Source organism: Neoarius graeffei, chromosome 18 (genome assembly GCF_027579695.1).
Source record: "Neoarius graeffei isolate fNeoGra1 chromosome 18, fNeoGra1.pri, whole genome shotgun sequence".
NCBI lineage: Eukaryota > Metazoa > Chordata > Actinopteri > Siluriformes > Ariidae > Neoarius > Neoarius graeffei.
The window spans coordinates 53,827,918-53,843,574 of NC_083586.1; the positions used below are offsets into that span (position 1 = coordinate 53,827,918).

At 39.6% G+C, this 15,657-nt stretch overlaps 1 protein-coding gene across 3 annotated transcripts in view; it reads left to right on the forward strand.

The window, feature by feature from the left end:
* Positions 1 to 15,194, forward strand: part of nsun3 (NOP2/Sun RNA methyltransferase 3) — a 55,266-nt gene extending 40,072 nt beyond the window's left edge. For 2 of the 3 annotated variants that reach the window (XM_060899011.1, XM_060899012.1), the window contains 2 exons: positions 4,938 to 5,059; positions 11,790 to 15,194. In XM_060899011.1, the coding sequence (XP_060754994.1) occupies positions 4,938 to 5,059; positions 11,790 to 12,057 (390 nt within the window). In that variant the 3' untranslated portion in view covers positions 12,058 to 15,194. The remainder of the gene's footprint in view (positions 1 to 4,937; positions 5,060 to 11,789) is intronic. The other variant, XM_060899013.1, reaches the window with a different exon arrangement.
* Positions 15,195 to 15,657: the final 463 nt, after the last annotated feature.

Sequence of the window (15,657 nt, forward strand, 5' to 3'; positions counted from 1 at the left end):
GTTTAGGGATAGGAATGTTAACCCATTCTTGTCTAATGTAGGATTCTAGTCGCTCAACTGTCTTGGGCCTTTTTTGTCGTATCTTCCGTTTTATGATGCGCCAAATGTTTTCTATGGGTGAAAGATCTGGACTGCAGGCTGGCCAGTTCAGTACCCGGACCCTTCTTCTACGCAGCCATGATGCTGTAATTGATGCAGTATGTGGTTTGGCATTGTCATGTTGAAAAATGCAAGGTCTTCCCTGAAAGAGACGTCGTCTGGATGGGAGCACATGTTGCTCTAGAACCTGGATATACCTTTCAGCATTGATGGTGTCTTTCCAGATGTGTAAGCTGCCCATGCCACACGCACTAATGCAACCCCATACCATCAGAGATGCAGGCTTCTGAACTGAGCGCCGATAACAACTTGGGTCGTCCTTCTCCTCTTTAGTCCGAATGACACGGCGTCCCTGATTTCCATAAAGAACTTCAAATTTTGATTCGTCTGACCACAGAACAGTTTTCCACTTTGCCACAGTCCATTTTAAATGAGCCTTGGCCCAGAGAAGACGTCTGCGCTTCTGGATCATGTTTAGATACGGCTTCTTCTTTGAACTATAGAGTTTTAGCTGGCAACGGCGGACGGCACGGTGAATTGTGTTCACAGATAATGTTCTCTGGAAATATTCCTGAGCCCATTTTGTGATTTCCAATACAGAAGCATGCCTGTATGTGATGCAGTGCCGTCTAAGGGCCCGAAGATCACGGGCACCCAGTATGGTTTTCCGGCCTTGACCCTTACGCAGAGATTCTTCCAGATTCTCTGAATCTTTTGATGATATTATGCACTGTAGATGATGATATGTTCAAACTCTTTGCAATTTTACACTGTCGAACTCCTTTCTGATATTGCTCCACTATTTGTCGGCGCAGAATTAGGGGGATTGGTGATCCTCTTCCCATCTTTACTTCTGAGAGCCGCTGCCACTCCAAGATGCTCTTTTTATACCCAGTCATGTTAATGACCTATTGCCAATTAACCTAATGAGTTGCAATTTGGTCCTCCAGCTGTTCCTTTTTTGTACCTTTAACTTTTCCAGCCTCTTATTGCCCCTGTCCCAACTTTTTTGAGATGTGTTGCTGTCATGAAATTTCAAATGAGCCAATATTTGGCATGAAATTTCAAAATGTCTCACTTTTGACATTTGATATGTTGTCTATGTTCTATTGCGAATACAATATCAGTTTTTGAGATTTGTAAATTATTGCATTCCGTTTTTATTTACAATTTGTACATTGTCCCAAGTTTTTTTGGAATCGGGGTTGTAATTTATGCCCATGAGTAAAGTAATTATAATCCATATGTAATGTAAATAACATTCATAACTAAAGCAAGTAAAGTAAGTCACTTAAGTGGTTTAAATAAATTTAGCCAGTCAAGTAAGTAAATATTTAAGTGAAGAAAGTAAATAAATATGTAAAGTCCACAAGTAAGTTAGTAAAATCTGTATGTAAAGTAAGTAAATGTATAAATAAAGTGAGTAAACTTCAGAAGTAATTTAAGTCCATGAGTAATTATAATCCATATATAATGTAAGTAACATTTCATAAATAAAGCAAATAAAGTAACTTAAATAAATGTAGCCAGTTGAGTAAGTAAATATTTAAGTAAAGAAAGTAAATACATATGTAAAGTCCGTCAGGTCAGTAATTAAGTAAGTAAAATCCATATGTAAAGTAAGCAAATCTATAAATAAAGTGAGTAAAGTCCAGATGTAATTTACAACCCCGATTCAAAAAAAGTTGGGACAAAGTACAAATTGTAAATAAAAACGGAATGCAATAATTTACAAATCTCAAAAACTGATAGTGTTTTCATAACTAAAGCAAATAAAGTAAGTCACTTAAGTGATTTTAAATAAATTTAGCCAGTCAAGTAAGTAAATATTTAAGTAAAGAAAGTAAATAAGTATGTAAAAGTCCATAAGTAAGATTGTAAAATCTGTATGTAAAGTAAGTAAATCTGTAAATAAAGTGAGTAAACTTCAGAAGTAATTTAAGTCCATGAGTAATTATAATCCATATATAATGTAAGTAACATTTCATAAATAAAGCAAATAAAGTAACTTAAATAAATGTAGCCAGTTGAGTAAGTAAATATTTAAGTAAAGAAAGTAAATACATATGTAAAGTCCGTCAGGTCAGTAATTAAGTAAGTAAAATCCATATGTAAAGTAAGCAAATCTATAAATAAAGTGAGTAAAGTCCAGATGTAATTTACAACCCCGATTCAAAAAAAGTTGGGACAAAGTACAAATTGTAAATAAAAACGGAATGCAATAATTTACAAATCTCAAAAACTGATAGTGTTTTCATAACTAAAGCAAATAAAGTAAGTCACTTAAGTGATTTTAAATAAATTTAGCCAGTCAAGTAAGTAAATATTTAAGTAAAGAAAGTAAATAAGTATGTAAAAGTCCATAAGTAAGATTGTAAAATCTGTATGTAAAGTAAGTAAATCTGTAAATAAAGTGAGTAAAGTTTAGAAGTAATTTAAGTCCATGAAGTCCATGAGTAAAGTCATTATAATCCATATATAACGTAAGTAACATTCATAAGTAAGTAACTTAAATGGTTTAAATAAGTTTAGCAAGTCAAGTAAGTAAATATTTAAGTAAAGAAATATATAAAGTCTGTAAGTAAGTAAAATCTGTTTGTAAAGTAAATAAATCCATAAATAAACTGGGTGAAGTCCAGAAGTAATTTGAGTCCATGGGTAAAGTAAGCATAATCCATATGTTCAGTAAGTCACATTCATAACTAAAGTAAATAAAGTGAATCAATATGTAAATAAGTAAGTAAAATCCATTTGTAAAGTACAAAACATGCGGCAGGCAGGCAGGCGGGCGGGCGGGCGGGCAGTTAGTTAGTTAGTTAGTTAGTTAGTTAGTTAGTTAGTTAGTTAGTTAGTTAGTTAGTTTAAGTAAGGAGGTAAAGTCTGTAAATAAAGTCCAGAAGTAAAGCCTGTAGTTTGGGAAAAAATAAAGTTAATAATTGTTTGTTTACATATTTTATGTATTTATGAATATTTAAGTTTTTAAATATTAAATTGATTGAACTGTATAATACAATAAATATAGTTGTATAGTTTATATATTAACATTTTAACATTTTATTTTGTCTGATTTGGTGTTCTATATCAAAAAAGTTAATAAACATGTAAGTAAATAAGTATAATCCATATGTAAAGTAAGTGACCTATGTAAAAGTAGTTTGGCTGATGTAATAATAAACGGTGATGTAAGAATCTAAAATAGCCTGAGGGTGTGCAGAGCATGAAATGCTTAAGATATTAATATTATTATAAATATAATCACGGGCGGCACGGTGGTGTAGCGGTTAGCACTGTCGCCTCACAGCAAGAAGGTCCGGGTTTGAGCCCCGTGGCCGGCGAGGGCCTTTCTGTGCGGAGTTTGCGTGTTGTCCGCGTGGGTTTCCTCCGGGTGCTCCGGTTTCCCCCACAGTCCAAAGACATGCAGGTTAGGTTAACTGGTGACTCTAAATTGACCGTAGGTGTGAATGTGAGTGTGAATGGTTGTCTGTGTCTATGTGTCAGCCCTGTGATGACCTGGCGACTTGTCCAGGGTGTACCCCGCCTTTCGCCCGTAGTCAGCTGGGATAGGCTCCAGCTTGCCTGCGACCCTGTAGAACAGGATAAAGCAGCTAGAGATAATGAGATGAGAATGAGAAATATCGTCACTACTGAGCTAGTAATATGGTATGGTGTAGTGCACAGATTTACCACTAGGGGGAAGCATTGCCATTTTGTGTGATGTCATCCATCCACAGGGAAACATTAGGCCATCTTCATCAGTCACTCTGACAAAACCTAGGAAGTGAAATTACCTTTCCTTGTCAGAATCGGACTCTTTTCCCCCGTCTGCCTGTAAGAGTTATCTTGAGATGACTCCGAGTTGGATGACAGGAACCATTTCGTTCAGACTCGTTTGAACAGAATTGTGATTTCATCATGTCTTTTTCCATTGTGGAGCATCATCATGTAGCATAATGCACTCTAGAGGTCTTTGCTGTCAGAGTGGCCTTTATAGTGTTTTTTTTTTTTTTTTTTTTAGCCCTGTAGACAATAGAACTGTGACAGAGTGGAATTATGGGGGAATAAAGCTGGCGTGCATAAAGCCAGGCGTTCGACTCTCTGTTCATCAAGACGCTTGCAGTGAGCCGACTTTAATGAGGAGCGAAAAACTTAATCTCTGAAAGGAGCTTAGCTGGAACAAGTAGACCGTGTGTGTGTGTGTGTGCACTGATGTTTTTATATCTTATAGGGGACCAAATATTCAAAAGGTTCTCATGAGGAAAAACCTAAAAAAAAAAGTATTTATTATTTAAAAACTAAATGCATATGAAAATATATATAAAATAAGAGTATAAAAGCTTCCTTTAAATTACTGAGGTGAAGGTTGGGGTGTAGCACAGAATTAATTAGCTGCATTTATGATTACATCAATGTATCGTCCTCAAGTATGGTGTGCGTGGGTGGGTGCTGTTTTAAGTGTTCAAGCCTAATTAAGAAATAGATACACTATTTTCAGTGCATTTTCCATCCATCCATCTATCGATCTGCCTTCCATGCCACAATCTTTTTTTTTTTTTTATTTCCAAACTCCACTGTATCTCAGGTGTGTCCTCCATCTGCTAATTTCAGATGTTCTCTTTCTTTCAACTCTCTCATGAGTGGTGTGCTTTTGTCATTTGGAGCCATGTGTGTTTTGGGCTTTAGAGTACTGGAGGCTCACATCCTGCGTTTCCCTTCACGGCATGCTGCCTCTCGACTCCCGTCGCTATTCCCATCAGGTGCATGGAATATTTTCCCCCTCATTTTCCTCTTGCCAATATTCACACATGTTCCTCGGTGTGTGTGTCTTTCCCTCGTGTCAGGTGCTGGTAGATGCCCCATGCTCCAATGACCGCAGTTGGCTGTTTAGTGCCGGAGCCCAGCAGGGGGAGCTGCGGCTGAGAGAGCGAGCCAAACTGCCTCAGCTGCAAAAGGAGCTTCTCAGGTGAGATGTCTCTCATGCCCCTTTTCCACCAAAGCAGTTCCAGGGCTGGTTCGGGGCCAGTGCTTAGTTTGGAACCGGGTTTTCTGTTTCCACTGGCAAAGAACTGGCTCTGGGGCCAGAAAAAACGGTTCCAGGCGAGCACCAGCTCTTTGCTGGGCCAGAGGAAAGAACCGCGAAAGATCGCCATTTTTAAGCGACGAGAAGCAGCAGCTGTACAAACGCGAAGTCATCCATTATTATTATTATTATTGCTGTTGTTGCTGCTGCTGCTGCTGTTTCTTCCGTGTTGTTTTTGCTTCGATATTCGCGCCAAGGTTTATGCAAACGTAGTGACGTAACTGACGTATACAACGACGTAATGATGTATACAGCGACGTAACTGACGTATACAGCGACGTAATGACGTGGCTTCCCTTAGCACCGCGAGCTATGGAAAAGCAAGCTGGTTCTCAGCTGGCTCGCAAGTTGAACGAGTTGTGAACCAGCACCAGCACTGGCTCCGAACCAGCCCTGGAACTGATTTGGTGGAAAAGGGGTATTAATGCACTTCGACTTCTGATCCACACACACAAACTATACAAACATTTCACTTCAGTGTGGCGTTCATAAGCTACATAAACACTCACACCTGTTTGCGAAGGCTTTTTCTTCCAGTGCTCATAAAGAGCTCTCAGAAAAACTGATTTTTAAAACAATTATTTTAACATAACACGCAAGTCAAGTGACATAGGACTGACTTACAAACTGTTAAAACACTGCCATAGGTTTTTATAAGACTGTTATGAATAATGAAATGAAAATTAAATCTAGTTTAAGAGTTTAAAACAATATACGTCATTCTGTCAGTATTGTAGAATTTACAGATACATCTGAATATATAAATAAACAAATAAAAAGCAAAATGGTAACTCAGTTTACTTAAGGACTACAAAGAATGTGCATTACAGTGTCTTAAAAATCTCATAAGCAGAAATAGTAAACTCCATTCACTTAAGAGATAGAGAAATACAGTGCCAGTCAAAAGTTTGTACACCCCTAGTCTACTCATTCATAGGTTTGTCTGTATTTTGTATTTTCTACATTGTAGAACAACACAGAAGACATCAAAACTATGGAATAACATCTAGAACATACAACCCCAATTCCAAAAAAGTTGGGACAAAGTACAAACTGTAAATAAAAATGGAATGCAATAATTTACAAATCTCAAAAACTGATATTGTATTCACAATAGAACATAGACAACATATCAAATGTCGAAAGTGAGACATTTTGAAATTTCATGCCAAATATTGGCTCATTTGAAATTTCATGACAGCAACACATCTCAAAAAAGTTGGGACAGGGGCAATAAGAGGCTGGAAAAGGTACAAAAAAGGAACAGCTGGAAGACCAAATTGCAACTCATTAGGTCAATTGGAAATAGGTCATTAACATGACTGGGTATAAAAAGAGCATCTTGGAGTGGCAGCGGCTCTCAGAAGTACAGATGGGAAGAGGATCACCAATCCCCCTAATTCTGCACCGACAAATAGTGGAGCAATATCAGAAAGGAGTTCGACAGTGTAAAATTGCAGAGTTTGAACATATCATCATCTACGGTGCATAATATCATCAAAAGATTCAGAGAATCTGGAAGAATCTCTGTGCGTAAGGGTCAAGGCCGGAAAACCATATTGGGTGCCCGTGATCTTCAGGCCCTTAGACAGCACTGCATCACATACAGGCATGCTTCTGTATTGGAAATCACAAAATGGGCTCAGGAATATTTCCAGAGAACATTATCTGTGAACACAATTCACCGTGCCATCCGCCGTTGTCAGCTAAAACTCTATAGTTCAAAGAAGAAGCCGTATCTAAACATGATCCAGAAGCGCAGACGTCTTCTCTGGGCCAAGGCTCATTTAAAATGGACTGTGGCAAAGTGGAAAACTGTTCTGTGGTCAGACGAATCAAAATTTGAAGTCCTTTATGGAAATCAGGGACGCCGTGTCATTCGGACTAAAGAGGAGAAGGACGACCCAAGTTGTTATCAGCGCTCAGTTCAGAAGCCTGGATCTCTGATGGCATGGGGTTGCATTAGTGCGTGTGGCATGGGCAGCTTACACATCTGGAAAGACACCATCAATGCTGAAAGGTATATCCAGGTTCTAGAGCAACATATGCTCCCATCCAAACGACGTCTCTTTCAGGGAAGACCTTGCATTTTCCAACATGACAATTCCAAACCACATACTGCATCAATTACAGTATCATGGCTGCGTAGAAGAAGGGTCCGAGTACTGAACTGGCCAGCCTGCAGTCCAGATCTTTCACCCATAGAAAACATTTGGCACATCATAAAACGGAAGATACGACAAAAAAGACCTAAGACAGTTGAGCAACTAGAATCCTGCATTAGACAAGAATGGGTTAACATTCCTATCCCTAAACTTGAGCAACTTGTCTCCTCAGTCCCCAGACGTTTACAGACTGTTGTAAAGAGAAAAGGGGATGTCTCACAGTGGTAAACATGGCCTTGTCCCAACTTTTTTGAGATGTTTTGTTGTCATGAAATTTAAAATCACCTAATTTTTCTCTTTAAATGATACATTTTCTCAGTTTAAACATTTGATATGTCATCTATGTTCTATTCTGAATAAAACATGGAAATTTGAAACTTCCACATCATTGCATTCCGTTTTTATTTACAATTTGTACTTTGTCCCAACTTTTTTGGAATCGGGGTTGTAGATTGAATTATCTGGTAGACACAAAGTGTTAAAATATGAAACATTTTGGGCTTTTTTAGGTTCTTCTAAAATATATTAGCCAGCGTTTATCTTACTGTCGCTTTGCACACTATCTGCCCTATCTTAACTAGGTTTATGAGGTCGTCACCTGGAGCCGGTTTCACTAAGATTGACTATAACTTAGACAGAGGGTATAGTCGGACTTAGCATAGACGTCTAACAAAAACTGTTGCACAAAGCAGTTAAGGCTCTGACTATCTTGAGCCGTACTATGCCGCAAAGGATTGTTGGTAATTTAAGACTCTTTTCAAAACAAAAAAAAATGGCGGACAGCAACCGGTCAGTGCCGTTCACGCACTCAGAGAATTTAGCCATTCTTGAAGAATTTAATTCCTACAAAGGGGTTTTGTTGGGGAAATTCAATGAGGAGTGTACCAACAAAAAGAAACATGAGGTGTGGAAAAAAATCACCGATGCAGTGAACAGCGTTAACCCCGCTGCGGTACGAGACGCGTCAGCTGTGCAGAAGAGGTTTAAAAATATGGTGCCAGAGGCAAAAAAGGAAATATACAAGCGGAAAACGGGACCCCCAACGGGAGGAGGGAAAGCAAAGAAACTAAAAGTCACCACCGAAATGGTGATAGAGATCTACGGAGGCGAGTCGCCGTTATTATCTACATCACTCCTCCATCTCCGCGAGTCTCTTCAATTTAAGTTGCAGTCTTTCCTTTTGGAGCGACTGCAACTTAAATTGAAGAGACTCGCGCAGATGGAGGAGTGATGTAGTAGTGTGTGTGTGTGTGTGTGTGTGTGTGTGTATGAGAGAGAGAGAGAGAGAGATAAGTGATGAGTGGTGATGTAATTATATGCATAAATGAATTGATATATTTATATATATTTATATTATTTATAAGTAATAAAATGAATAAGCTGGCATTACACTGTTTGTTCTTTATTGAATACTTTATAGTTAGATTATAATAGCCTAAATTCGTGTATTACATACTTGCACTTCACTGCCTTAACATTTCAAGCTTTCTTGTAGTTATTGACATTGATGGCACTTATGGCTTGACTGTTTTTTTTTTTTAATTCAATTTATTCATTTAAGAAAGTATGTCCAGTAATAATAGTAACAATAGTAATAATAATAATAACAATAGTAATAATAACAAGAACACAATAACAACACTAATAATAATAATAATAACAACAACAACAACACACACACACACTGATTCACACACTATTTCAGTTATTACCATGGTGATATAGCCCTTAGACCCATATTAGACTGGGAGGAGGGTGTCTTACTTTTTAAGCCTAAAATTAGACTTAAAAAATTAGTCTTAACTTTTGTGAAACTGTCTTACTTGCATTAGACTGATCTATAAAGAAACTTAAGACCAATCTTAACCCATAGACCAGTCTAAACTACTTTAGTGAAACCGGCTGCAGGAACGCTTTTCAATTAACGGGTGTGCCTCGTCAAAAGTTAATTAGTGGACAAGTTTCTTGCCTTCTTAATGTGTTCGAGATCAAACAGTAAATAATAACAATTCCATAAAAATAAATAGCCCTATTCCACACCACAACTGCAGTAATCCGTACATATTACATCAAGAACCGCTCAACTACATAAAGAGAAACGACATCCATCATTACTTTAAGACATGAAGTGACTTTTAATTAATAAAAATAAAAAAAAAATATTGAATTAGAAGGCACGTCCAAACTTTTGGCTAGTACTGTATGTTTCAATGTCACTGTCAAAACCTTCACTATGTAAGTGTTATGTTAGGGATTAGGCATTTAACGAGTCACCCAATTCATGATTCAATTTGATTCACGATATTGGGTTCATGATTCGATTTTCCCCATGATATTTTTAAAAAATATATTAAAATAAAAAGAATTTTATGACCAAAAAGTGTAACATTTATGTTCCTATTCTTTATAAACTTAAACAGAAAAATTTTGAAATTTACATGCCTTCTGTTGCATTCTCAGCTAAAAAATTACTAGCCATTTCCCTGTAAAATACTTGCAAAATATGTATGAAACTTCCCTCAAGATGTGTGCACACGCTTGGCTTTCTCTGTAGTACGCTGCCTGGCTCTGTAGCATAACTACATACACTATGGCATGGTCACGTGGTCCGGCTTAGCCAATCAGAGCGTGAGAATCGATCACCAAATATGGCGTCGCTTCTGGTCTTGCTAGACCAGAATCAAAGACAATTTCATAGTGAAATAATTGGATTTGCAGCAAAGACGATATAAATCGCTTGAACGTTGAAAGGCAAGGTTTTTTTTTTTTCTGGGATCGAGTAGCCGGCGCAGACCGTCTGTGTAGGCGTAGAAACTCGCTAGTCTCCAGCGCTTGTGGACATCTCTGAACTGTGCTCTGTAAGATTCTTTAGAGTGGAGCACTTCTAAACTCTGATTAGTTGCCATTGAACCACATCACAACTCATTACCATAAGGTCACCTGGAGTTCAAATTTATCCTGACGCCTTCACAGCCCAAGACGCACCGCCAGTGATCTCGCCGCCAACAGACACTGGCTCGCATAGAAAATGAATGACTGCTGGTTGTTTTGATGCTCTTGCCATGTTTGGTGTGAACGTAGGGTAAGATATTACGGAGCCTGATAATAATCACGATTTGTTTTTTATTTCATCGATTCGAATTTTCATAAATTGTATTGCGGTTTATTGTCATTCAATATATTGTGACATACCAAGTTACAGATGGTGTTACAGTCCTGTGTATTCAAGCTTACTTCTTTAAAGGAGAACTGAAGGCAAATTTTTTATTATCAAAATTCTATTTATCTCATTTTATTAAATATAGGAATGCATTTTTGATCGCTATTTTGTCGCTGCTATAGCAAGTTGAGTGTTTGAAATATGCTGTGTAATATATCAGTCCATATGTCAAAACGATGGCCGTAAACGAGATTCGTTGAGACCTGTGTGAGACATCGTAGGATGGAAGTAAAATGTACAGCAGAAATCAAAGTGACTGACATCTGCCAACGTTGTCAAAAGACGCCCTTTCGAATGCTGACGTGATCAAGCCGGAAGTTTTGTTTGTTTTGATAGCAATCAGGAAAGTTTGAAAAAAATAGGCAGTAATAGTCATTTAAACTTGTTTTTGTGCAATATTTCATTTAGAAAACGGTTTTCAAAATGGCGGCACTGACACCTGGCTGACACTTCACATTTCGAAGTCTCGTGAAGATTGCATGGATAAGCGACGCCTGCCGTGGACCAAACAAACTAAATTCAACATGGCTAAAAACCGAATAGGCCGATAAGTATAATGTTTAATTGCAGTTAGTTGCCAATACGAGTCACGATATAAGGTTACTAAAACCGAAAACGTAATCAAATAACACGTTCATCTCATCTCGTTATCTGTAGCCGCTTTATCCTGTCCTACAGGGTCGCAGGCAAGCTGGAGCCTATCCCAGCTGACTATGGGCAAAGTCGCCAGGTCATCACAGGGCTGACACATAGACACAGACAACCATTCACACTCACACCTACGGTCAATTTAGAGTCACCAGTTAACCTAACCTGCATGTCTTTGGACTGTGGGGGAAACCGGGGCACCCGGAGGAAACCCACGCGGACACGGGGAGAACATGCAAACTCCGCACAGAAAGGCCCTCGCCGGCCACGGGGCTCGAACCCGGACCTTCTTGCTGTGAGGCGACAGCGCTAACCACTACACCACCATGCCTCCCGAATAACACGTTAATTAGGAAATAAAGCAAGTTTTAAAATGACTTCAGTTCTCCTTTAACAATGTTACCACCAGGTGTTGAGTTCAGGACACACAGCTACAACACATAATTGTTATACAGTGTAAATATTTGTAGTAAATTAAGCCTGAAGCTGTGTATGAAGCTGTGGCTTGCTGACCTTCATGATAATAATGGTGACCTTTCAGTCAACAAGATGGCAGGTATTTCTTGTGTGTGTGTTTCAGTTCAGCCTTAGCGGCGGTGCGTCCCGGAGGACTTGTGGTTTACTCCACCTGCACCTTTTCCCGTGCTGAGAACCAATCAGTCATGGAGGCGGTTCTTTCCACCTCCCAGGGGGTGGAGCTCCTAGACCTGGAGGAGGATCTGATCAGCTCACTCTCTGGCCATTTTAAATTTGCCCACCTTCAACCTCCTCTGGGTCATTTGGTGGTGCCAGAACAGGGCAGAACGTGGGGACCCATGTATGTGTGCAGATTGAGGAGAAGCTCCTAAACACCTACTTTCTCATGGAGCCCACAGGAGTTTTGAGTTTACCTCCGTCGATTAAGGAACATTATTCCACGGCGCTGTTGAATTCTCAAATCTGATTGGTCTGAAAGTGTGATTTGAGATTGTGTAGCGGTAGATGGGGCAGTGGTGCCGCTGGAATTGCTGATATGATGAAGTTTTCTGTGAGGAAATGTTTGTTTAATATTTATGGAAGGAGTCTGTGTGAGCAGGAGGGCTTTGTAACAGTGAGCGGTAAAGCTGTAGTACCAGTCTCTGCTGTTCCATAGCATTAAATGTAACTATACATTTATACGTGAGTTTCATAAATAAATAAAACACTGTAATCATCGGAAAACTGCTGCGGTATCAGAGGAATAAAACACCACCCCCTGTTTTTGATTATTTTGTATAATAGTGTGTTCTGAAGTGTTTTATTCCTCACCTGGTGCAAGTTTGTTTAAACTTTTAGATCGGTTCATGATATTTAAGCTGAAGTGCTCAGCCGTGGACTGAATAAAAGCTTTAGTACCTGGAAAAAACAGTTTAACTGAGATTTTTAAGAAGAATTTTACTTTGCCTGAATATATTTTCTGATTTTTTTAAAATTCTTCAAATGAAAATATCACTTCTGAGGACCACAATGGAAATAAGTTTATGCTTTATTGTGCTATCTTCGGCAATGTCTGTTTTATGCATTTTATGTACATGTACTTTTATTGCCAAATAACAAATGATGATGATGATGGCCTTTATTGTCACTAGTCACATGTACCAGCGAAATTAGCCGTCAACCTGTCCGTACATAAACAACATACAATTGACACAGGGTAGACAGGACAGGAAGACAGGGATGAAGATAAAAAGGAAACACAACATGAGGAAAGATAAGGAAAAAAAGAACACCCCCCCCACTATGCTCCTGTCAGGAGTGCAGTGTGGGAACATTTAAAAAACCTTTTGCACATAAGCACACAACAACACAAGTACACTTTAAACACGGGACTTGGGGGGGGAATCAGGGGTAAGAGGGGAGGAGGTAATCCAGCGCAAGCAAGCAGCCGTCCGGTCCTGCAGCCATGAAGGCGCTGGTCACGCATCCGCTTGTCACACTGGGGGTAAAAATGGCGACCGCAGAGAGTTAGAGAAGGAATGCGAAGGCCAGAGTGTCTCCCGGCAGTGACCTTCAGGGGGAAATGTTGCCTCAGCAACGGCCTAAACCAAGGCCGGTGCTGTCTCAGGGCGCCGAATGTCGATAAGATATGAATTGTTTGGTCTTTCCAGACGCAGTCTTTGCACATCCACACCGCTCGTCCATATCTGTCCATTCCGTCCATTCTATTCAAATTGATCTCTGAAAAACATATTCCTTGCAAAGCTGAAAGCTGCTCCGAGATGATAACCGTTTTGTGGTTAAAGTTCTGAATGTCCACAGTCTGAGTGCCAACAGCTTTGCCCACCACTCCAATCATATCGGGCAGCTTTGTGGGGCTTTGAACAGCTGTCACCGTTGTCTGATTTCCTCGATATACCAGGGCAATGCCTAATCCAATCAGCAAAAGTCCTGTAATCATGGCTCCGAATAGGTAGATATCTTCAATGTCCTCCACAGAAAGAATCGCCAGGCACATGACCCGCCACCGCTCCCACGCGTCCATCATGTAACCAGCCGCAATGGTTCCGGCAGGACAGACGGGTTCCCCCGAACCCAAATTTCTCATCGAGAAAACTGTGTCAATTTCATTAGGAGACCAGTTTATCAATTCCATGATTTTTTTTAGTTTAGAAAGTAATGCAGGAAGAGTCTCTTCAAAAAGTACAGCAGACGAGACAAGACACAGAAGCACAAGCAGGGAAAAAAGGAGGGAGAGGGAGAGCAGAAAAATGCGACCGCCTTCCGTGGAAGCACAGAGAGAAAAATCAAATCAGTCAATCACCAAATTTGTATCACTGTTGAGGCCATATTGACTACTTTCACATTACCCATAATGCTTTGCGCCTTGGGGGGTAACCAGGTGCTATATTTGTTTACTAAGTCGGATAACCTCAGTCATTTCTTTGAATTCACATGAGGAAAAAATGACTTTTCCTGATTTAAAGTTTTATAGAATACCTAAAGAGGCTAAGCGTCGAAAAGCGTGGGTTAGACAGAATTCGCCATCAAAATGTTACACCGACGGACAACACGCGTCCGTGTTCTACACACTTCAGTGGTGGAGTAAAGTCTGATGATCCAAGTCACAAAGCCGACAACCCGTCTGTCTTTGTGTTTAGCCATAAAAAGTGCCAAAACCGAAAAACAAGGACGAGTCAAAGAATTGAAAAGGACGCATTTTTTGAAGGATCAAATCCCAAAACAAAGCGCAAACGATGCAGTGTAAGTAAGCTGACATATCCTTCGCCTTTTAGTGTTTACGTATGTAGATCGAATGTAGTATTTGACCCTGTCGTCCTAACAGCTTCCTCTAACAGCCCAAAGATTGTCGTAATCTGGTAGGATATGAGCTTGAGGAAAATCAGAGTGAAGGAAATCAACTTAAAAAATAAACTTGACGGTTCTGCTGTGTTTACTTACTTGACTGAGTGAATTCCTTGCTTGTGTTCTCATGCACGAAGCGTTTTGTATTTTCTTACAGCTTTCTCGTCGTAACCAGCACCCGCCACAAACCATTTCACTGTGGATTCCTCTATGATGAGTGTCGATCTTTCTCAGCTCTTCTGCCAATCTTTTAACTTGTGCAGATCAGTAATTGTCAGAACACCCGTGTTGACAGACGAAGAAAGCTGCTGACTCACTGTCACCTGAAGTAGAGATGTTCGAAGCGTTCGATACGATATTTACAGGCGCTTTTTTTACCGACTGATTTCTCAAAGTCCACAGAAAAGGCTTTTCAGATTTCTTTAAGCTTTGGTTTTGTTAGTTTTGACACTACTTTGAAGATTTTAGAGAGATTTAAATTCGAAAGATTACTGTCGGTGTGTGACATTGTGCTGTTTTAGTTTGTGTATATTTTGGTTACCGCCCAAGGCGCAAAGCATTATGGGTAATGTGAAAGTAGAGAATTGGATTTTATTCGATTTCCAAACTTGGGTTTGATTGATAACACTTACACTCACAATATTTCCTGATCAGAGCAATCTTAGAGCTCTGATCAGGAAATATTGTGAGTGTAAGTGTTATCAATCAAACCCAAGTTTGGAAATCCCGCCGGAGTCTCTCTGATAACATTTTATAATGTTGGAGATACAGAGCAGGGCATCTGAGACCATTCCTCTTTACACAATCTCTCCAGATCATCCAGGGTCTGAGGCCCTCTCTTATGTTCTTTCCTCTTCAGCTCACCCCACAGGTTTTCACTGGGGTTCAGGTCAGGGGACTGAGATGGCCTGGGTAGAAGCTTGAGTCTGTGCTCAGTAACCATTTTTGTGTTGATTTGGACCTCGGATCATTGTCCTGCTGGAAGATCCAATGACGACCCAGTTTTAGTTTCCTCTCAGAGGCAGCCAGATTTTGATTTAAAATGTCCTGGTATTTCATGGAGTCCATGATGCCATGGACCCTAACAAGATTTCCAGGGTCTTTTGGAGGAAAAATAGCCCCAAAAC